This window comes from Atractosteus spatula, chromosome 8 (genome assembly GCF_055471065.1).
Source record: "Atractosteus spatula isolate fAtrSpa1 chromosome 8, fAtrSpa1.hap1, whole genome shotgun sequence".
Lineage (NCBI taxonomy): Eukaryota > Metazoa > Chordata > Actinopteri > Semionotiformes > Lepisosteidae > Atractosteus > Atractosteus spatula.
The window spans coordinates 50,788,166-50,812,959 of record NC_142713.1 but is presented as its reverse complement, the minus strand read 5'-3'; the positions used below and the strand labels follow the sequence as shown (position 1 = coordinate 50,812,959).

General features: G+C 39.5%; 2 protein-coding genes across 2 annotated transcripts; one reads left to right on the top strand and one right to left on the bottom strand.

Annotated features, from left to right (window-relative positions):
* Window positions 1-631: 631 nt before the first annotated feature.
* Window positions 632-12,926, bottom strand: tes (testis derived transcript (3 LIM domains)). Its single transcript, XM_088924137.1, has 7 exons — window positions 12,698-12,926; window positions 9,628-9,713; window positions 7,048-7,300; window positions 5,381-5,716; window positions 3,038-3,253; window positions 2,312-2,470; window positions 632-1,748 (listed from the first exon to the last, which is right to left on the bottom strand). The coding sequence occupies exons 1-7, from the start codon at window positions 12,722-12,724 to the stop codon at window positions 1,557-1,559; spliced, it is 1,269 nt and encodes a 422-aa protein (XP_088780263.1). The 5' UTR covers window positions 12,725-12,926; the 3' UTR covers window positions 632-1,556.
* Window positions 12,927-14,347: 1,421 nt separating this feature from the next.
* On the top strand, window positions 14,348-24,093 carry LOC148829771 (carboxypeptidase A1-like). The gene is made up of 11 exons (XM_088923466.1): window positions 14,348-14,412; window positions 14,770-14,851; window positions 16,303-16,437; window positions 17,469-17,567; window positions 17,968-18,069; window positions 18,326-18,427; window positions 18,982-19,092; window positions 20,378-20,468; window positions 21,754-21,953; window positions 22,150-22,234; window positions 23,863-24,093. The coding sequence occupies exons 1-11, from the start codon at window positions 14,348-14,350 to the stop codon at window positions 24,048-24,050; spliced, it is 1,260 nt and encodes a 419-aa protein (XP_088779592.1). The 3' UTR covers window positions 24,051-24,093.
* The last annotated feature ends 701 nt before the right edge of the window (window positions 24,094-24,794 follow it).

Sequence of the window (24,794 nt, the reverse complement as noted above, 5' to 3'; positions counted from 1 at the left end):
ATTCTGCCATCTGTTTAACTTTTTTTGTGCAAACAGAAATTTACAAAAAAACTATCCTTAAATCATGTTATGCAATGTAAAAGGTAACTTTTTGAAGGAGAAAACATTGTGCAGTACTACGCTGACATTACATCAAAAGATGGCTCCCTCCAGAACATTTCTCTCTGAATTTGTTAATGAGGCACAGATGAAAGTTACAGTGATGGCTAACCAAGCATTATGAGGTTATTAGTTTCACTGTAGTGAGACAATGGAAATTATTTTGTCAGTTTGGACCACTGCCATCAAAGACAATAGCTGTAACAATAGTGGGGTTTCCTTGAATTGTGTGCAGTTTCCATGTTAGAATCAAAGGGAACTTGTACTTTATGCTATGGGAGTAGTTATTGTCAGAAGTATCTACACTTAAGCTATGCCAGTTCATATATAAAGCTCATTATAACAAGAAATTGAATCAGTACTCTAAAATTTCAAATTGATAACTGATAAGGTAGAATGACACATTGGTCCATTTCACACTTCAAGCAATAAAATATAAAATGCATATGCTTTGGTTTGATCTACAAACTGACTTGAAAGAATACTGTTAGCACTTAATCTCTAAAAAACAAGCAAAGCACACAAACAAGAGTCAGTGTTACTGCAAAATTTTATTAAATAGAGTGCATTCAAAGAACAGTAAAGTAGGATGTGTCACAAGTTTTATAATCAATTCCATTTATACTGCAGTAGTAATTAGAAATATGTTGTGCTTTAATAAGCTACTACTGAAAAATGAATTAGTCAAAACCTTATCCTCTGTCATTGAAGCAATGTATTTATACTGTCGTAGCCCTACAGTTTTGCAACTATACAGCTTCTTTTCCAAAACTCAGAACCATCAATACGTTTTGTCATACCTACTGTACTTGATTTCCCAGCACAGTCAGCTTGCAGGCTCTAACCATGCGACTGTGCACCAGAGAGAATGACCCATCTGACCTGCCCATCTTTGAGCCAGTTGTCTTGAACTGTCTCGGGGAACGCTGCCCCATTTTGGAGGTTCTGGAGGAAAGGCACGTAACTCACTGACAGCACCGCCTGTCTTCAAGAGCCCAGGAGCCCGCATTCCCACCCTACCCTTGGCAATGCTCAGCCGAATGATCTCCCCTGCTTGGGAATCCTGCCGACAGTAGACTCATGACATGACCCAGGCTCGAACCGTCATCACCGAGCTCAGCCTGCCCATGGCAGAACGTCTTTATCACTTGAGTTACTCGAAAGGCACCACACCTGTTTCACCGTTTGAGCTTAGCATTTACTTTGGGGGGGGGGGGGGAATACTGCTAAGATAAAATGTGTTGGGTTATTGCTAATCCAAGCAGCTCAGGATTAGTTCAGTAGTACTCCTGCAGAAAAATACAATGAACATTAAAAAAAGTGACCAAAGGAAGCATTAGATGTGTAAAGAAATCTGTTTTTCCTGCCAAAGCTATCTGTGGCTGCGTGGCTGAATTAACATATTTCACACGCCGATCCTTGGAGCTCTTGGCTTCCGCTGTCCGCTGTCAGCTTCTTTAAGACATGGTCTTCTTCTTGCACTCCACAGAGCAGAAGAGCATCCCCTCCACCGCCATGAACCTCTGGCCCACCAGGCACTTGGAGCAGCAGGAGCACTGGAAGCACTCGGGCTCGGCGTGCCAGTTGAAGCTGCCGTAGGTGACCCTCTGAGCCTCGGGCTCCACCGCGTTCTGGCAGCCATTGCACCGCTGGGAGAGATGCACAGCACGTTACCGCCTGTAACCTTTACAGCCTTTTCCTCAGCAGCGCCGATGAGTCAAGAATCTCCCAGCAAGGCTGACGGAGAAGTCGGTCAAACCAGACACACAGCTGTCCAGATTCACAAAAAACGTGTCTTACTGGAGCAAAAACGAAGACCGTACTTCACTAAGTTAACGGTGACCTGTATTCATCACTGAATTAAAAAAAAAGAATTACACTCCTGGCAACCTTTACACTAGAATCTGAGAACAGCACCTAGTGAGGTGAATACATTAATTTAAAATGTTAAAGCTGTCGTAGAAACTGCAGCGTGGCACTATTTTTCTTTTTACGGCCTCAATATTCAATTATAGGCATTAAAATCTTTACGTATTTCCCTTTTACAATTTAGGCTTTCATACAAAGACAAAATGCTCAACTGAACCTCGCAACCAATTTTAGACCCTGAGTTTCAGAAGTAAGGAATGGTACTTATTTCATTCTGTTGACTTGCAGAGTATGAAACATTCGTGGACAGTAAATTCTAGCACATTCCAGAAACAATCATTACCGCAGCATGGCTCTTCATGTAGCAGGGTCTGCACACAGGCTTCTCATTCACCATGACGTAAGTCTCTCCAGCCAGGACACAGTCACAGTCAAAGCAGCAGAAATGTTTCAGGTGCCAGTTCTGGCCCTCCGCCTGGGTGTACTCGTTGCTAAATATCAGCTGCAAGAGGGGAGACATGAAAGAAAGGCCGACAAGTGTACAAAATCAGAGTTCAACACTAGAGCTTAGTGCTTCGATCACTGAGGCCAAAGCAAAGCAACTGGTAAATAGCATCACAAGCGGTATCTGCAGCTGTTTCTCTGTAGTGGTGGTATTCACATAATTAGTGCGGCCTGGCATGGCAGCAATGAAAGGAATCAATGGCAGACGGCAGAAACCTCATTCCCAGGGCATATTACATTCACTGTACGAATAGCAAAGCAAAGCACAGCTCCAGCTGGGCACTGTACAGCTGGGTCTCGACATTGGGGAATTTTCACATTCACGAATTTGCCTATTGGCGATTCGGTCTGGCCGACGGGGCCTTGAGCAAAAGGAGGCAGGGCAAGATGAAACCGAGCTGAAGGTTCTTGACCGCAATTTTCAGATTAGCGGTTTAACAGACGGTCGTCATGAGACGAACCCAACTAGTGAATGCGCTCCTCCCTGCCGCCGACACCCTACTGTACACTTCGAATCGCGGAAATAAACGGCGCAAGAGTAAAAGCACGCTTCCACATGCCAGACCTCATCACAGCCGCCGCAGCGCGGCTTCTCGCTGTCGCCGTAGTGACGGCCGCAGTACAGCTGGTTGTTCTTCCAGAAGTAGATCATGTCGACCAGCAGCTCGGTGCAGGTGCTGCACACGAAACAGGCCGGGTGCCAGAGCTTGTCGTAGCCAGCGCGCTCCGCGTACACTGCAGGGTCGCCTTCCCTCATGTCGAGCTGGCAGCGGTGACAGGACTGTCGCGGGGGACACAGGAAACACATTGTCTTGGCGCTGTTCAAGAACCGCAGATCATCCGGAAAAAACCCCACTTGACAACACATTTTTTTCCTTTCAAAAGGATCAAGCAATTGGTGAAAGTGAAGGAAATTACAGGAATATCCAACTCTGGTTCTACAGGGCTACAGTTTCACATCATACATCTAGACTATACAGTTAGAAATGCGTGAAAGGAAATCTTCTGCTAGTGGTCAATTAAAAGGCTTACTGGATGCCTTGGTTACTTTTACATGCTTCAGAATTATCCACCATTATTTAGGTATGCTATGTTGCTAAAATATTGCAAAATCTCTTCTTTGTAATGTAAATGTAAAACAATTTAAACGCTTTCATTAAAGATGACAATGTGTTTTAATTAATGTGGAAAAGGGCTCCCTCTAGTGGTTAGTTTTGTACAGCACACTGCAATATTGCCGTGAACTCCTGCTAATTTCCTGTGCGAAGCACTGCAATGTAAATTACACTTCAAAGCTGAAGGTTAACTTAACTACAAACTGGCACTTCAAAGTTACCGCTAAGTGCTCGTAAGACACTGTTTGTAAATTTTAGATTCCCAGATGAAGTAACTTTAAAAAGATAACCGTACACCTAATACACTTCAAATACATAAACTTGTAAGGTCCCTGTTTTTATTTTTCGCAGTGGTGTTCATGCTGCTTTACAGAACAAATGAATGGCCAGTGCCAAATACCCCTCCACCATACAGGAAAGGCTTATATATGCATACTGTGCAACACTGCATTGAAATTAACTTAGTGTTAAGTTTGACATTTCAGTGACTCAAAATATTAGAAGAACACTAACAGTGTTATAAGAAGAGTGCGATTAACGAGAGATAAAGTATTATTGTTATAATTATAATTGATTTTTATTCAGAGTCATCTGAAAGCACTTAATATATATTTGAATCCACACATGGTCATTACACAACTCAAATTACAGCCAGAGTTACACATGCAGGACTCGACTCAAGTCAGAAGAGACTGACGTGAAAAGTAAAAAGGCCTTGAAATGTAGTTTGATGTGTTGTAGACTGTTCTTGGGAGTCACGGGCCTGACCTATGTGAAAGCAGTACTATGCACTTTGATCCCAGTCACTTCAGTCATGTACGCATAACCCTGCCTTTGGATGAATTCTACTACATGTTGCTCTTTCAAAACATAGCTGCATTATACTGAAACTCAGAAAGGTGAACAGGACAGAGCACTATCACAGTGAGGAAATAAGAAGCTGATGTAACAGATTAGCAAGGAGGAGAGGCTATATGAGGGTGTAAAGAAGTAATTTCCTGAATTGCTACATCCAACAGACCAGTTTTTTTTTACTAATCTAAAAAAAAATTCAACAAGCAAGATAAGAAACAATATGAATGTTGTTTTTTGGGTGTTTAGCTGAATAACAGTATTAGATATTTTACTTGCATAAAAATGTGGTGCATATGTCTGGCATACACAGTTGATTTTACTTACAATGCCAAAAGCCTTCATTTAATTATAACCTATATTTTAATAATATATAATGCAACAGCCAATCAAAATAAAAATGATACTGTGCGGTAATAACAAAAGGACTTCAAAAGAATATGGTTGAATTAGAAAATAAAATGGCAAGGGAGTAAGATCCCTGTGCACCGCCATGAATTCCAATATTATGAATAATCCCAGAACATAAAATAATCCTATCACGATTAAAAATTTAAGCTATTGAACAGTATAAACCGTTCTATAGCTTCCTAGTCATTTGTTTGTGACTCACGCAAAGCTTTGATCAACAACTATCAATATGCAATTACGAAGACTTGAGCGAAACTCCTCCACTTCATGTGGAACAATTAACGACTGTGTGTTTGGCAGCAAACTGGAAAAGGAGTTAGAAACATAAAACACAGACGCTGTGCGAGACAAGAATGTAACAATTGTAAAGAAAAAGCGGGAGAGATAGTAGAAGACTTAGCAGAGGAAGACTTACACCAGTCAAGCCCAAATCACTGCCCGAATCTACGTTCCAATCCCAGCTTTTTTTTAGAACTCACTTGTCTGCCGGCCCTATACGTTTTGTTCTGGCGGCTGGTAAGCAGACTTACATACGCGGCGCCCTTCCGGGGAGCGCTCTTCGCCCCCATGGCTCCCGCGGCCGTCGTGGTGCTCCTGCCCCCGGCCTCGCGGGGGCCCTTCACCCCGGCCTGTGCCTCCATCTCCTCGGGCAGCGCCACGTCTCCAACTCCCAGCGCTTCCTCCTTGTACTTCTTGACGTACTGCTGCATCTGCTTCACCTCGTTGGGGGACAATTCGTGGCATTTCGACGGGTCCTGATCATGTTCAGGCAGTTGCTTGGCCATCTGTTTTTTACGGTAGGCTGCGCCCTCAGTGCCCACCACAGGCTGCTTTTCCTTCGGGAGCATCTCAATGTAGCGCATAGCCTGGAAGCAGGGATTTAACACCCATTAGGACAAACCATGCGGGATTTCACCTGAAATTCTCTTCACCTGTGGCTAGGCAGTCTGTTCCTGAGTCACTCCCTAATAATATTCTATAAAAAGAGCAGTTTGTGCCAATTATATACCCTGTTTAATAAGTCCAGACACTTTCAGTGCTATTTTCTACAGAGATTGTTTTCCTAAAAAAAAAAACCCTTTGAGAGTGCAGTAAATTCCATCAATTCGGAATGAGAGGAAATGAGGGGAGGAAGAATATTAGTGTTACACCAGCTCAGGTTCATACGGGTACAAAACATTGTGGATTCCAATTTACCTCCCTAGCACAAGTTCCAAAAACCTTGCTTGGGAAGCTAAGAAACTGTTTGATTAGAAACATTTTATTAACACTGAGGTGAAAAGAAATGAAATATTAATAAAATATGCAACAAGCACAGACCGCGTGGTCTAGGAAGTAAATAATTCTAGTTAATCCTCAAGACAATCACTTATTCACTTTTATATGAAGTGTGGTTTTCCCTACACACACACACCTTTATGAAGGGTACTTTTTGAAAACAAAAAAAATGTAATATTTAAAAACAAAGATGCCCTGTTTATACCAATATGTTATTTTTAAACTGATGCCTTAATGTGCTAGGAATGCCCTTCAATATAAACTATGTCCTCCACTATGCAAAAATGTTAATAACTTTAAATGTAGTTCTGCTGGGCTGCAAAATAATGTCAAAAACATATGCAAAGTAAATATGTCTGATCAGTTATCTAAAACTACAATATCAGTTCTTGCACTTATTTAAAATGAAGAATTTTCTGCTTAGAATGTTGTACAGCTGCATATAGAACAACTGAAAAACATTCAAAAATCCTTGATATACAGTCTACAACTAAAGTCTTGTGGAAAGTTGAGCACATGGAGCACTTTTTTGTAGGTAACATTGAAAATAAAAAAAGGCAAATTATGCCTATAATTTGATAGTTTTCTAGCTAAAGAGATTAAAAATCCATAATGCCAACATGCTACTAGAGACCACTGAAGAAAACACGCTCAGTATCCAACGCAGGTCCTCAGCTCCCTGAGTGAACTCAATGACTTAAACCTACAGACTTTTCCTTATCTAATCTGCCGAATGCCAAAAAAAAAAACCTGCTGAAAAGACAAAAAAAACACCTCTTTCTTCCTAATACGACTGTCATTCACACCAAAAGTATTACTCATAAAGCTACAATAAGTGACAGGCAAACAGATTGTTCACTCCTCCCCTCCAGCACAGATCACTAGCGAAGGCTGGGGCTACTCAGCAGATGTGGCTTACCAGGCTCTGATTAGCCACTGGGGGAGCCCACTCGTAGGTCACAGACTTGATGTCCACATCCTTCTTGGCTGGCACAGCGTTGGTGAGCGTAACCACGTTCCGCCTGTACTGGGGCACCCCGTCAGTCTTCAGCTTGGCGATCAGGGTGGTGTACTTGGTGTCCTCCAGGAGCTTGCCCACCTTCTTGTCCTCCGCCGAGCCTGTCTGCACATCGTGGTCCTCAAGGCCACACTTGCAGTTGCGACAAACTTTCCTGCGCATTTAGCACAACACCATCAGCCAAGGCCAATGTCCTCGCTTACAGATCATGACAAACCCATTTAAAGAGGAAAAAAAAAATCAAAAGGCAATTAGCACATTCTTATGCCAGGAGATTGTGAGTGCCTGTTCACTTATTTCACCAGACTCATATATAGATTGAAGTTTCATTGCCTCTCACTCTTTTAACCTTTTTAAAGCTTTTCTTCAATATTCACGGAATATCAGAACTGTCTGATATTCAACACCCCACACAGCCAGTGGATTTTAGCACTTACCAGCTTTCTTCAAATTTAGCACATTTATATTTTCAAATTTACCTAATAACAATTTTTGCTGGCTGTACTGTGTAATATATGAAGCACTGTATTACTTCTGCTAATTCATGCCATAGAATTAGGTCAGCAAGTGTGGGGGGTGGAATGTTATGAGCAAATCACGACCCTGAAAGGCTTAATACTAGGCTCGACTAAACAGCACATCATGCCTCAACCTGACTGCATCTGAGACATTACTTTATCCCCTTGCAAATTCACTACATGTGGGGACTTGAAAAGCCAAGCTAAAACCGAAACACACAGAAAATTTGAAATAGTGTAAGAATATTCCACTGTTTACCTCTGGAAAGAGGGGACTGCTAAAAATATACAGTTTTCATTTTAACCTTGATAGAAAACAGATAAGAGAACATATTTAATGATTTAAAAAACAAGTATAAGCCTAAACTTTCTGACAGTTTTTTAACTGTGCACAGAAAGAGAGCACTGCTGACACAGCTCACACATAAAACACATAGAAAGATCAGAGCCAAAACAAAGACAATTGCGACGTGAATTAGCCAGCTCACACTTACATTTAATAAGTTAATATGTTAACTGGGATTTTCAGACCAATGGTTAAAGGTTAGTACTGAATGGAAAACACACTCCTTTTTTCTTCAGAATGGCAATAAAGTGATTCACTGTGAATGTTTACAACAGGGACTGGTTGGAGAACAATATGGTAACTGCTATGTTTTTTTCCCCAATATGATTACTACTGTTTCAGACAAATGCAGGAAAAACAACATATAGTTTTTATCCGGTGTACAAGGGCATAAGAGCTAAAGTATGTACAATGCTGTAGCAGATAAAGGTTATTTAGAGTTCTCTTTATCAGAGGAACTAGGGTAAAGAAACAGAGTAGTAACAGGTATACAAACCTTAAATAGCTGTAGGTTGGAAAATATTTTTTAAATGACCCTTTATCAGCAAGTTTAGAAAAGCCTGAATTGCCTCTAAAAGGTTCCAGGGGCACTGAAATAATACAGGAGCATTACAATAATGCAGGGGTATTGCAATAATCCTCCAATGCTATTAGTGTTTGGAGGCATAAGAAAGAGCTTCTGACTTTAAATTTTCTAAAAGACCTGCAACAAATTTTATGGCAGCTGAATAAAAAACACTCATATCCAAGCCTCTGAATAACCATGCATTTCCATTCAACCAATGTGATTATCACAAATCTAGTCCAAATTCAACACATCTAGAAATGATAAAACCCACAACCAGCCACCCCATCTTCTCTTTCAAAATAATATATAGTGATGGAAAAAAGAAACGCAACATTTTCTGGAATGAGGATACTACAGTTATAGCTTATGTACTTTCACAAAAAGATCTCTATTTGTTTTAAGCCCTCTGACCAGCAATACAGCTTGTGCAGTGAGGCATTGCAACTTGCCAAGCACACGAAAGCTCATTAGGTGCACTTTTACCCACGAGGTCAAGGTGGAACAATGCCTGATCATGTCCACTTAAAAAGGCCTTAATTCAAAGCTTAGGTCACTGCAAGAAAAAGGCCACACTTAGTCAGTTTTCTGTGCATTCCATAATGCCTCCAGTGTCACCAGAAGCAAGGAAGAGGGCCATTGGCACGCTGCAGGCAGGAGTAAGCCTCTCCACTGTGTCCCGACTGCAGAGAAGGTTTCAGCAGACTAGCAGGACAGATGGCCGTCCAAGATCCGGTCGGCCTCAAGTGACCACACCAGAGCAGGACAGACACATCAGACTGGTCCATCTGAGAGATCGTTACAGATCTGCCACCCGTACTGCTGCTGAAACTACCGGCAGACCCAGTGCCCGCATCAGTGACAGGACAGTGGGGCTCCATGCTGCTGGCCTTACAGCAAGGCGGCCTGTCAGAGACCCTCTTCAGCCTGTTCCACGCAGACAGGAGGGCCAGGGTGTGGAGGAGGAGGCGTTGCGTTTCTTTTTTCCCCATCAGTATAAAATAAACAGTTGCTATTATATTTGTGCATTAAAAAAAACTATCAGTACAAACCTCCAGAAATGAAGTTCGAAACCTTCACATTTATCTTTGCATTTCAAACACGGAGCTCCTGACCCTACTTCATGGCCCAAGGTCAACTGTGGACAAAACAAAACTGTGAAAAGCACTGAAAATCAGTTTCACAGACACATCATTCATTGCATCAATGCAAGCCGGACAGAACAGCAGAATGTTGTTCCTGATGTTGCAGTCCAGCAGCGTCTGATCAGAAGGAAATAGAAAATGACATGAGCCATGTCAGCATTGTAAAGATCAATTAGTGCATTAAAGGCCACCTGCTACATTATCACAAACATTAGAACATAAGAGAGGTTACAAACAAGAAGATGCCGTACTGTAGCTAATTGATCTGAGGAATTTAATCCGACATTCCTTGAAAGACGCTAGGGTATGGGTTTTCACAACAAGGTTGAACAGCTGGTTGCCTACTCCCATAAGCCTTTGCATAAAGAAGGGCCTCCTGTTCTCCATTTTAATGCACTGCCTCAGTTTCCACTGTTTCACATATGCAACCCGTATTCACAGAAAAAGATAATAAAAGCACGACTTTACCTTGTCTCTTTTCACCTCATTGTAAAGACCTTTTTACATTTATGGTGTGAATATTCTGGACTTTTCAATCATTTGGATATTTAGGGTCATGTCTATAACACCTGTCTGAATATCAACAAAGACAAATATTGTTTTGTAAAACACCAGATCAGCCTCAGCGCTTCTTCACTGTGACTCGGTGATCTCATTTGTTAAGTCCTTGAACTTGCGACATAAGTTTGCACGTTAGCAGTATCCTTTGCGAACTGCTGCAGCTTTAGTCCATATATAGTCAAGTATTTGATGTTGTGAAAAAAAAACCCCAACAGAAATGGAGCACGGACCTCTCAATTCTCAGAAAAGAGATTTGGCAAATCTGCAGAGGGACTATAGCACAATCCTGAAGGAGCGCAGGCCAGCACTACTGAGGAATGCAGGCTTTGACTTCATTTTTAAAAAGCAAACCTCTGCAAAGAGCATGCACTACATTAAGACTGACACTACTCAAAACCAGTGCTCACTTTGGCAGTGAGTGGGACAGAATCATAAGCCTTCAACAATAGATCTCTGCTGAACTGTAGTAGCTGCAGTTATCACTTTGTCTGTTCTTTATACCTGAAATAAGGCCATCATTCCTCTAGAAGCCGTTCCTAGACACAGAGAGGATCTTTCAGACACCAATCTAGGAGTCTTAACATTTAAACCTCACACAAAAATAAGTCCCCTCAAACAGCTAGTCTGCCAGGAAACCAAGACCCATTTCAGAGTAACTGGTTAAGGAGAATAACCATGGAAGTCAGATCCTCTCTTTAATGAGAGCTGAGTCAGAGAGCACTGCAAGGGCAAGTATAGGGTGGAGAGAGGGATGTGAAAATGAAACACATAAATGAGTAAGCAGTGTGATATTTATATGTGATTGAGAGGAAGTTTGCCTATTAGATTAGATGTTGACCTCCTCCAGAGCTTGATTTTAAAACTCTAATTGATGCATAGTACTATCTTCAATAAATCCTTGCTAACATACATTGACGTAATGACATGAAGCTTGCACTTTTTTATGGCATTAAACTATCCATGCTGCTCACTATTACATACAAACTCCTTCTCCAAGTGCTGTATCACACGCCCAATAAGTACATAACAGTGACATTTTTTACTTTCTGATAAGGTGCTACTCACCCAGAAACAAGGAACAGGAACACTCATTATTCTGTTGAGAATTATCTTGTAAAATAAATACAAGAACTGTTATCACCACCAAGAACATAAGCACAAAGAAAATTCCACAGGAGTAAACCATCCATCCCTGTTGCACTGCCAAGCCGGAACCTAGACAGACACGGGCACAAAGCGGAATACAACCCGAACGGACCGGTCTGTGTGAGAGTTTATAATTAATGCCTTCCAAAAAAACAGTCTTCAATAGAATGTTTAGAGTAGATAAGAATAGTTAAATTCACAGCAGATAATCAAACACATTATGTGTACGAGTGTAGTTATAAACCGAGCTTTAATGAAACGGCACTCGACAACTCAACACTTTTAAAACCATCCGAGCGTGAAGGAGGCTTCTCGCTGTTGAATAGTACAAACAAGCGCACAGCGTGACATGACCAAATATTGCCGTACGGTTTCAAAGGGGTTTTGCATCTCTATACCACAATTTACAGACATGGAGCTGGAAGTAGGCCCGACTGTTTTGGCTTAAGATGCCCTGCCAAAAGCTCCATTAAAATGATGAACTTGAGGAAACGGGAAACAGCTGCTCCGTGTCAGTGATGTCTAGGTTAAAATAAAGTACTGTAATTTCGTCTGTCGTCTCGTTAAATGTCAACGATGCCACCGCACCACACCAACATAAATTCACGAAATATGTATCAAGACATATTCATATATGCTTGAAGAGCGAGTGCATTACGTCGTGCACAAATATGTTTCCCACAATATTTATAAATACCAAGGATACTTTAAAAACAGAAAGATAATCGGATTAGAGCAACTGATTGCTGTAAATTCTAATTTCTTTGTGTAAATATTGTAAATTAAACAGGAAGAGTCTGATGATTTTCTCAGTACTAAGGGATTCAGCATTAGATCACGAAGAAGTGCTGTGGATCAAAAACTTTTTTTCTCCAAATGTAAGACGTTAAGGCTGAGTTCCTACAAGATTCATCTCGCATTATAATCCTTTTGCTAGTTATATGTCATTCTAAACGTTCTCAGTAGTACTGCTATATAATAACTTTCACTAATGTTTTACGGACAAAAAGTCTTAATATTCAAAGAGTATTCTTAAGAAATCAGACGTTAACGAAATGTTCTAAACCTGGGACAGTGTCTTTTAATGTAAAACTGGTACAAATCAGTTTTTTTCCTTACACCATCCTCAAACAGCACGTCAAACTTTTAGAAAATGATTTTACTTCTTTTCTTGGGACCCCAACGTAGGTTTGGGGAATTGAGGTGACAGGACACCTCTGGGCGTTGCCGTATTTTGGCAGGTCGGACCCCTATTCAAAGACAGACATACCTTTTTAATCTCTTTTTCCACTTCCATGCTTCAGTTCTTGACGCTTTCTGTGGAGTCGGTAAACGGTCGTAGGTTAAACAATGGAAAGCGAGTTTTTTTTTTTAAAAAAAACTCTCTCTTTTCAATCGGCTTTGAACAGCGAATCTCACGCCTAGTAATTTTAGTGAAGGATCATCCGGAGCACATATGCTGCTTCATTGTTTCTGAAAAAGGACTTCCGCTATCTCATTCCGATCTCCCACTCTAAACCAATAGTAATTGACCGTGGGCACTGGAGCAAAGACCTGCAAATCACAACTCTCTGGAGGAGAGTAGACACACCAATCAAAGCCAACAGTCGTCTCACGTTTTAAGCCTGCAGGGATAGTTCGTGCAGAAGTTTGAGGGGTAGAAGCTAGTGCAGTAGCTAATCATTCCTGATTAAACTCACATTTCTACAGTATGTATTTGCAGGGAGAACAAGTGATAACTCTCCTGTAACGTAATCGATATGTGTTGTGTCTCCAATTATATGACACGAGAAATTACGATATATTTTTAAAGTTTTTTTTTTTAAAATGGTCACGGTGTAGTACAGTAGTATCGTGGAGAAGACGGATGCTCAAAAGCCAGTGCTGCTCTTTTTGGGTTTTTTTTCGAGCTTTTGATGTTCTTCACTCTTATCATTTTAGTTACTTCTGGAATCGATGGTGTGTTACTTAAAACATGTTCCTAAAATATCGTTAATTAAAAATGAATTCCTAATGGTTCTTTCTTGGGTCTGATGAAAAAAATCGAGTAATATTCCTACTTAAGTATTTTAATTTAACGAATTATTCTTCTCCGTTTTTGCCCTTTTTGTCAGGTAAAAACAAGGCAATTATTACGGGATTATTAAACTAAAGATTTCCCAGCAAGCAGCATAACAACCAAAACCATAACAACCAGCATAACAATACGCACTCAAACGTAAGCAAGCTTGATTTAAAAAAAAAGATAACTATTCATGGAGTTGGTTGACTCCAGCAAAGATCAGAAATAAATGAATGCAATACTAATGACAGCATTCACACTGTAGGGTTATTTTCTGTCATTTCGTATCCCAAAATGTTCATTTTGATTGTTCTTTCCAGACCGAGATAACATTAGTATTTTAAAATACAGAAGACTAATCTTCAAGGAAGGAAGTGTGGTTCATTTTCTGAGTAAAGTGTAGTTTTGTGTTGACAAACACACCCTGAATAGCTCAGTTTCCTTTTTACACGAGACGGCCATGGGCCTTCTTAGAGGAAATAGCAGTCCTCAAGTATTATAACATACAGTGGTGCTTTATGTAGTATTATCCGAAAAGCATGTGATGTGTAAAATAAGCATTTTTGTAGCATCTCAGTAAACCACTGGCCTGTTTTAATATGCTATGGATGCAAATTACTTTTGAGGTTCATGGCGGTGCAAACAACCTGTTACAAGCAACCCCATTTATTTAAAAAACAGCGCCCACATGCTGCACATGATAGCAATTCAGCTGCGCCGAGTGCCGTTTGTAAATAATTTATTGAAAGTGTGGGAATTCCCACAAACAAAAGTGACAGTTCAGACTACAACCTTGAAAAATGTCGATAACGAAATGCATAAAAGCCGAAAGCAGTTAATTCCGTTTACACGAAGAGGATGAAGTCTTTTATGATTCTGTGTAACCTTTTGGTGGCTGCTGTAAGCCAAAAGCTGTTCATTGGGTAAGACTTGCCGTTAGTTCTCTATAGAAGAAAATGAAATAAAGCCACGCTCGTTAACGTTTTCTTTGTTTAAAAATTCTGAGTATTATTTTCACAATCTTTGTTGTTTATAAACTAATTTCACATATCTAGTCTGTATAGCAGTAACGGCATTTCCTTTGCTCGGTGGTAGTTTTTTGGAAATACAGTAGTACCACTTAGGAATTTGCGTGGTTGTTTAGTCTGTCCACAAGGAGGAGTCAGAGGCAAACGTAGTACAAGTAGGACGCAAACTGATAACGGACAGAAGATAAATGAATCGTTCCGTTGTTTTTAAAATGCCTTCCACGCGTGCTTACCGTGATGGTGTATCTTCAGGGACCAAGTCCTTCGCATAACGGCTGAGAGTCATGAACAAATTGCTCTCCTCCAGGAGCTGCAGAGGCTTGAGCATCTAGAGGTAAGAACCTAGAGCTTATCTTTCTTTCCTTTTCTTCCTCTCACTTTCATAAATACCAAAATATCTTGTTAAACTCAACAGTCCCGACCACTTACATTCTGTATTCAACGCGGTTTTGGTTGAATCAGATCGTGCACAGAGTTATGGCTAAAACGTTTATATGAATGACGACATATCATTCTTGAAAACCGTTCTAGACGATTAAAGGAAAGTAGCTGATGTATTAGGTGAATATTGTACTTTTTATATATTGTATAATAATATTGTAATATTGTAATAATATTGTAGTTCTTACTTCTAATATGTGTAAGTGTATGAATAGGGTCATTAGAACTGAATTGGAGGTTAATTTCCTAAAAAATAGGATACCAAGAAATAATCAGCACGGTTTTAGAAAAGACAGACCTTGCTAAAGTACAGTGATGTACTGGAGATAATCTCTGAACAACTGTAGCAACAACAGTTATGGACACACAGAGAGCACATGATGCAGTATGTGTTATCCAATCTTATATAAAGGAAAGGCATTCTAGAGAAATTTGGTATGATTGTCTTCCTTATGTATAAGTACTTAATAACAACACTTTGTATTGATTCCCATGGAACACCAGGAATGTACAACTAATACATCTTCAAAACTAAAACTACCAAGGGAAATAAAACTGATTCTCAGTGTGGTAAGATTTAAAGTGCTTACAGGCAGTACAAACCGATGCCAAACAAACACATAGTAATCAGAAAATTATTATTTAAAGCATTGAGTATAATACTTACTGTAACTCTAAGATAATTGAGATAAAAAGAACTGAATAACTGCCACGGAGAGAATTAGAAATCTTAACTTTTTTAGCAGTTTCAGTCATACAGTCTAATTGTCTGAATCAAGATTCAAAGATTTTGAAAGCTTGGTTACAGTGAAATCAGTTACACCTCAACGGTCCTTTCTAATATGTTAAGCAAAAACAAGACAAGTTAGATGTAATGAGTTTTAACAGGGACCTAGATATTGAGCTACACTTCATCCGGAAAAGTTTTTGAGACATACTGTAAATGCAAGATGGTGAAGAAAGAGCAGAAGTAGAAACCATTATGTGATTGATCATCGATAGAGAATGATTCCAGACAATAAAGGCATAAGGTGATAGACATGAATTTCCATGTCGAAAAGAAGAATTTGATTTTAGTCAGATAGGGGGGAACAAAAAGTTCTTCCAGACTAAAGCTGTGACGTGACCTTTGTAATGACTTGGATCATGGACAAATCCTGCAAGACCAAAACAATCTGAAAGTGCCAGGATTCAGCAGATGGGGCTAAAATGATCATTAAATAGGGTGAAAGTGTTACGCTATTTTACACCATGCATGCCTTACTGTAAGCTATTCACAGGAACCATTCCCCTAGAGTTTCTCCTTTGTCAAATGTTTTTTTTTCTTTAAAAACCCTGGTGCAGCTTGACTTCTGGAGAGAGCCAGTGAGGCCTTCTCTGTCTGTTGATGTCCGAGTTCCCTTTGCCAGTCTTCAGCCTGTGAGAGTCTTCCTGCAGTCACATGGTATCCGGTATGACGTCATGATCGACAATCTCCAGGTGTAGTGGATGCAGCTTGAGTGCTATTTAACAAAGTACCAGTAGCAACAACATCATTAAAGTATCATTAGGAATAAAATCTTGTGGGTTCTTCAATGAGGCAGAAGAAAAATATATTTCAAATTTGGATTTAGATTAACTGGCTTCTTACTGGAAAATTGTCTCTGCTGTAGGTTTGTGCATGTATGTGTCTATGAGTTCCCTGTGATTGGCTGACATCTCATCCAGGCTGTGTCCCTCCTTGTGCTTGTTACAGTACATTTTGGGATAGGCTTTGGCTCCCCCGTGACTCTGAATGGAAACACTTACTTGTATATAGCGCTTTTCTGGACACTCCACTCAAAACACTATACAGGTAATGGGGACTCCCCTCCACTACCACCAATGTGTAGCATCCACCTGGATGATGCAACAGCAGCCAAAGTGCACCAGAATGCTCACCACACATCAGCTGTCAGTGGGGAGGAGAACAGAGCTATGAAGCTAATTCATAAATGGGGATTATTAGGAGGCCATGATTGGTACAGGCAAATGGGAAATTTAGCCAGGATGTCAGGTAACACCCCTACTCTTTTTGAGAAACACCCTGAGACTTTTAATGACCACAGAGAGTCAGGACCTCAGTTTTACATCTCATCCAAAGGACAGCACCTTTTTACAGTATAGTGTCCCTGTCACTATACTGGGGCATTAGGACCCACACAGACCACAGAATGAGCACCCCCTGCTGGCCCCACTAACACCTCTTCCAGCAGCAGCCTTAGTTTTTCCCAGGAGGTCTCACATCCAGGTACTGACCAGGCTCACACCTGCTGAGCTTCAGTGAGTCACTAGATGTGAGTTGCAAGGTGATATGGCTGCTGGCAATATAAAAATAGCTCCATGATAATCTAAAAAATATAATTCCAGTTGTTTTTCAATAAATATGTGCCAGTATATCTGTTAGAAAGGTTGAGATACAGATGTTACTTCTTGTGCGCTGATGTTAATCGTCATAGTAATATAATATCTTCTAATTATTATTTTCAAAGGTTCTTCTAGACAGTGAGATGGAAGAAATGAATCATTCTCGCCAAAGGCAAAGAAATACTGACAGCTTTGACTACGCTTCCTACCATACTCTAGAAGAGGTGAAAACCATACATTTAATATTGTAACAGCAAGGGTGTTAATACTGCTATAATAATGCTGGTGGCATTGCTATTATTAATATTGTCACTGTCTCTGGGAATAAACAAGGGGAAGAGCCAGAAGAGGATAAAGAGTTATTAAAATGTGAACATATTTTTGTAGTAAAAATATGATGAGAATGAGTTTTTGATATTTATTTGTAAGTATAAAACTTAGTAATATGAAAGTTCTTTGATATTTCACATAGCCATTGTTGAGGAAAGTGAGGGTGTGGTGTACAACACTGTCAATATAATCATACCCAGGCACAATCCAAAGGAGTTGTGCGTATTTGTGGAAGTACAATGACGATGTCGCCCAAGAAAAAAAAATGGCAGTCGAGTTGATTTTTCTTCGCAGATCTACAGTTGGATGGACAGTCTTGTAGCTGAGTTTCCAGACTTAGTCTCCAAGATCACAATTGGCTCCAGCTATGAGAAGCGGCCAATTCATGTACTGAAGGTACTGTACAGTAAACCCCTTGCCAATTTATAAATGCTTTTGCAAACATCAAGGTTTTTTTTTTGCTGTCAAAAGCAAATTTGCAAAATATATCAACATACAAATGACACAGAAAGCATGTAGTTGTGTTAGTGCTCAAACAAGGGTTAGGTGACACTAGGACAAGTGCATGAATATTAAGGCAGCATGGGTGCTTGCCTTTGTTTTGTTACATTGTATTTCATGTATCCATGATGTTTTGTAACATCGTCTGCAGTTCAGCACAGGAGGTACTAATCGTCCTGCAATCTGGCTTGACACTGGCATTCATGCTCGTGAATGGATCACTCCAGCCACAGGAATGTGGACAGCGAAGAAGGTAAAAGAAATAAAAAAAACGTTTGAGTCTATCATGCATTCAGCTGTTCATGTTTAGTATGCTTAGCTTTACGGTGCAAAAGTTAATGCTTTCTCTCCATTTAGTTTTTAATAATCATAGTTTAAGCTGAAAAACAGACGTGTGCTGTAGTATTTATGCTGCAAACCCCTGCACAAAGATTAAAAGGATGGAATGATTGGACACAGTTTTTGTGTGAAGTGTTTAATACTCTTGAAGAGAAAAGCTCATGTTTGGTTGAATTTATTGTACTGTTGCCAGTTATTTAAGAACGCTGAACAGCTGTACAAGAGGAGAAAGGTGGCTCATAATGATAATCTAAAAAGCCAATTAGCAGGAGCTTTTATCGAAAGGTGCAGCTTTTATACAGTAGTGTAGGAGTAAAATTAATTCACTTTTACTGCAGTGTATTACTATGTATTAGTGTTTTACATTTTATTAAACATGAACAAACAGAAAGAAGGAATCGCCAGTATCTCCACCCATTCACTCATAAAATATATCAATGTCTTCTTCCTGTCAATTTGTTTTTTCAGATTGCTCAGGAATATGGGCAGGACCCTTCATTAACAGCAATATTGAACAAAATGGACATCTTTTTTGAGATTGTCACTAATCCCGATGGGTACACCTTCACACACACGACAGTAAGTGCTCCTTGGTGCCAGGAGTTGACGTGGCCCCTAGAAATCTGCTGTGTAATGAAAGATCAAGACTGTGCTTGATCACTGCAGGGAAAATACCTTTCTTCAAGAGCAGGTGTCATATGGAATATTTAGCACAGACCCTGGGCTCAACTGGTTTGTAAATATATGTTCTTGTAGATTTAAAGAAAAAAACCCAAAGATAGTCATTCTGAGTTTCACAACTACAAAATGAATAGATAACATTTCACAACACAGTTCGTTACTTGGTGGTCTCACTTCATCCTACAGGTCTTAGGCAATTTGAATTACTCAATATGTCCTCTTAAGAAACGTTTTCACTTTTCAAGACTTAACTGTGGATTGTGGTTCTCGCATTCCATGGTCTCAAGGTAGACAGTGAAAACGAATTTTCTTTTCTTCAAACAACAATTTCTTCTGCCCAGTTGTCAGATGCAAAACTGCAAAGTGGTAAAGTCAAGTACAGCCAACAAGCAAAAAATGTGTAAAATGGACACTGATTAGCTGATTAGGGACAGGTAAAGGTTTATCCCATGATGAAAGGAAAAGAAAAGAGACACAATGTTTCAGCTGTGGAGCCTTATTCAGGTGTGTGCATACTGTATCTTATTCAGGATACACCTGAAGAAGGCTCCACAGCTGAAACATTGTTTCTTTTCTTTTCTTTTCAGCATGGACTAAACCTTTACCTGTTCTTTTGCAGCCTACGCATGCTGATGCAGCTACCTACTTGAACTGATGGTTGATTTGCTTATTTTGTTGGCGTATATATTAAATGCACCATTTCTTGCATTTTTTATTTATGTTATGTATTTTGCATTGTTTCTAATGCAAATCGGAGGCATGCTTTTAAAATGGAAAACAACAGGAGCTGGTTTGTGGGAGTCTGGAACAAGCTTTATGTTGTTGAAGCTGACATTCTGGCTTTTTTCAATAAAAGCATGGTTGAGATACTCGTATCAGTTAGCTTCTAAAACTCAAATGAGCTACTGTAGATGGGGCCAAATGGAATTTTCTCATCTGTTCTTCTGTGTGCATTTTTAGAGCAAGGGTGGAACTAGGTTGTCCTGTTATAGTTACTGTGTTACTAAAATGACTGAAGCATACTATATGTACATTCCTTAAAAAAAAGGCAATTTAAAAGTTACTATATGGAAGTTAAATTATATTTCATGCACAAATGATTGCATTCTCTTCATACGGATTCATACTGTAAATACAGGTTTAATCCAGTAAGCAGTGTGCATATCCTTTATCCCTCCAATAGAATCGCATGTGGCGCAAGACAAGGTCAGTCAATTCTGGATCCTCTTGCATTGGAGTTGATCCTAACAGGAACTGGGCCGCAAACTTTGGAGGTAAGACTTCATTATATTGCGTAGAATGCCTCATTAGTGTCCTGAAGAGCAACATTGAATTCTCTATTTTTCAGTGAATTGCAATACATTATACTCTGTCATGCAGAAACAAACTATATCAATGTTTAGCTGACAGAAATAGAATGTATCTAACGAAGGGATACAAATTAGGAGAAGCAATTTGGGCTACACTGTTCTAGTCTGTAGTTGTAAACAATCTCAGCTCTGACAACAGCTGCCCCTTTTTCTGTGCAAAATGCAGTTGAACCCACAGCCATTTGTTCTCTCCTAGTTTTGAATGCCTGAATCACATTCCTTGATTTCACTTCCTTGTTCAAGGCTAAATTATTCTTTAAACATTTTTGTAACCTCTCTAATAGAACAATGACTTTTTACACACACAACACTATAACCAAAACAACACAATATTTGATTTGTGGTTATACAAGAAAGTTCTAAAATTTAAAAACTAGTGTTGTTACTGTTCAGTTTATTTTCTAATAGGTCTATTTTGTTTTTTATTGCTTCCTGACATTATTTAGAAAATGGGATTTCCAGCACTTTGTAAAGCTGTATCCTTTCTATCTCAAAGCATCAGTTCAAGCAGTGCCTCACAATGTTCGCTTAGATAATTGAAAACCTTTGAAAATTCAGAACGTTTTTGATAAAATTCACCATGAAACATTAATTCTTAAATTGCAGGCCAGGCATTCAGGAAAACATGAGTTTTTAGATTGAGAATTGATTATTAAAAAAGAAAACAGGTGTTACAGGTGAATAAACATAAGGAGAATAATAAAGGTTGAATAAGCATATAAGGGAAATGTTAATTAGTGGGGTACCATAAGGATCTTGTGGTACTAGTACCACTGCTCTTATCAATGATCTATGTTGCAAAATAGTGCATAAATTAATCACATTGGAAGATGATACTAAATAAGGGTTATTAAACACTAATTACATGTAGAAGCATGTAAAATGGTGTAATGTACATGCTTCTACATGTAATTAAATGAATTTCCTAGCAAAAGAGGTAACTGATTGCTCTGTAAAGTACTGGCTGAGTCTTGTGTCCTTTCTCACGCTTGGGTTTTGTGTGTGTAGCACCACATCCCCTCAACGTATAAGAGGTGATAATGGAAGTCATGTGCTGGACTACAACAAATCACATCTGCATATCTGTGTCTTCAGTAGTTTATGCAAGAGAGGTACAATAATGGTTCCTTATTATTAGAGGTGCATATTTACAGACGTATCATTTGTCAACTGAATTCCTCTGAATCAGGTCCTGGTACCAGCAGCAACCCTTGTGATGACACTTACAAGGGACCGTTTGCGCACTCAGAGTCTGAGGTGAAATCCATCGTGGATTTCATCCTGCGTCACAAGAACTTCAAGGCCATGGTCACTATCCACAGCTACTCCCAGATGCTGATGTATCCATATGGGTATACCTCCACCCCCACCCCTGATGCGGACGAACTGGTGAGTTGTGAACTGGTGATGAAATGACATAATTCGACTAATACAGAAAACACATTAAAAAAAGGTCACAACATAAAAAGGGGGGCTAAACATCTTAAATATATTGAGCCACAATCAATTTGGTAGAGTCTGAATGTTCATAAGTGGTGTTCTCCTGAATAATAACAGTAATCTATTGTTTGTTCTCATTCTACAGTATGCAGTAGCCAAAAGTGCAGTAGATGCGCTTGGGAGTCTGCATGGAACCAAGTACACCTTTGGCAGCATGATCTCCACTATCTGTACGTTTCTCTCATATACTGTATCATAAGAGAAAGATTACAGATGGTCATTAGTGGAGTACCATAAGGATCTGTACGAGTAACACTGCTCTTAATTATTCAGTGATCTATGTTGCATAATAGTACATAAAGTAATAACATTTGCAGATGATACTTAATAAGGATTAAGAAACACTAATTGCATGTAGAAGCATGTAAACAAACTGAGGTTTACAAGTCAGTAAGATTGTTTTCTTACTAGCAGATACTGTAGCCTAATCCAAGATTTTATTTCCTCATTACTTGAAAGAAGCCACTGTATCAGGTGTCAGAACTGGGGCTAAGAGAGAGTAATGCTGACTTATGCATCTTTAGCGGATATGCAGCATTCTGAAGAGACAGGAAAACTGGAAGAGGTAGAGTAGTATACTTCTAGAATGCTTCAACAAGAGCATTCAGGCACAGAAAGTTGACCTAGATGAATCAAAAGACTGGTCAGACTTATAAAAAAACATTCAAAGGGTATAGTGCTAGGGGTATGCTAGAGATGACCAGATTACTAAAACCAGGAATAAATGAGTAAAAAAATGTAAGGTGGTGTAGTGGTCAGGGTTGCTGCCTCACAGTGCTGTGGCCCTGGGTTCAATTGCAAGAAGTTTTCACATTGCATGTGGGCCTTGGCGCTATTTGCATGGAGTGTGTATGTTATCCTCATATTTGTGTGGTTTTCCTCAGGGTGATCCAGTTTCTCTCACAGTCCAGAAATGTGCTGTGACAAAAAAGTCCCTGATATAAGTGTGTGTTGTCTGCGATGGCCTAGTGTCCCATCTAGGATGTATCCCACCTTGTGTCTTTCCTCATCTTTTAATTGGAACAGACCTTAAGTGTTTAGAAGATGGATGAATGGAATTAATTATAATTGAGTTTTATAAATGAACTGAGAGATGTGTAAAGGAAGAATTTATTATTGTAAAAGATTTAATGGCAGGAGCTGAAAAAGAAATGGAAGTAAATGTTGGCCATGTCTACCTTGCTCAGGCTTGATCAGAACAGCTACTGGAGGAAATGTCCATATTGGTCTAATCTTTTCAAGTTTATGAAAAGTAGCAGGAGAGATACAGTATGGAATCAGTAGATCATGCATGATGTGTTTAAAGATATTCTGCTTGAATCAGACAACAGATTAATTCCAAGAGTCTGAAAATCTGAAAAAGCAGTGACCTAAATAGAGCACTACTGCTAAAGGCTAAAAATATTACAGTTTTTCAGCCTGTAAGAGTAAGACATACCTTAAAGTGTGGGACTCACACTGGTCAAAAATCTTTGGATTTGTTACAGAATAGAGATATGCTTTTTGTAACATTGCAACAATATCCTAAATTAGATCTTTACTAATGAATTGGATAATGTTGATAGTGTTTGTTTCCCTGCTCTGTCTTGAGGAGTTTTATGTCTTTATCATCTAAAAAAGAGCTTTTAATTCCAGTGTTTATTTCTGTTCAGTACTGTTATTCACATGGAGAGAGAGATTAAGGATGTATTGACTTTTTAATTGTAATTCCTTATTTATCGGGCATGCATTGATTAAGTTTTATTAGGTTTGACTGAGACTACAAAATGAGTAAGATGTTTTTTTTTGTGCGTTTCAGATCCAGCGAGTGGTACCACAGCAGACTGGGGCTACTCTAACGGCATCAAGTATTCGTTTACTTTTGAGTTGCGTGACACAGGTCGCTATGGTTTCCTACTTCCAGCAGATCAGATTATTCCAACTGCCGAGGAGACCTGGTTAGCACTGATGAAGATTATGGAGCATGTCCGAGACCACCCTTATTGAAGAAAATGTGAATTAAAAAAAAATCAATTAAATGGATCGTTTGAAAAATACATTTTAAGAAGGTTTATGAATGTTAACATTTTGAAGGCCTCTCTTCCATTTAATACTACATACTGTACATCTACATGGCTTAAATCTGATTACTTGTTTTTATTATTTTCTCCATTCTCAGTAAACATTTCAAAATGGTACTATTACCCTGTAAATAGTGAAAACATCAAATAGTTTACAAGTGGGAGGAGGCCATTGGGCTTGTCTGGCTTGTTTGGTAGCTAGTAGCTAACTGATTCAGGGATCTTATCCAGTCATTTCTTGAAAGCAGCATGGGTATCGGTTTCAAGGACATGGCTGCGTATCTTGTTCCAAACCCTCTGTGTACAAAAGTGTCTCCTGTTGTCACTTCCTCATAGTTTCCATGTGTGTCCTCTGGTTCATCTTTCACTATTCATTCTGAAGGAAGGCAAGGCTTCTTCCCATCTTATCCCTCTCATACCTTTTGTGAGAAAGTATGGGGCAAAGTTAGAGAGCCTAGTATGAACTATGGGTGCAATGCCGTTCCTTCTTGATTTGTTTAGTTCATGAAGCCCATCAAGACTGATAGTGTTGACCATCAGAATGCTTTCCTCAAGTTTTCAATTTAAACCCACGTTCAGCCCATGTGAGGGTGTGGCAAACATGACTATGCAGAGGGTCAGAGCTCTGAGGCTCTCTCAGAGTTTAATAGACGCTATTATGGTAACTTAT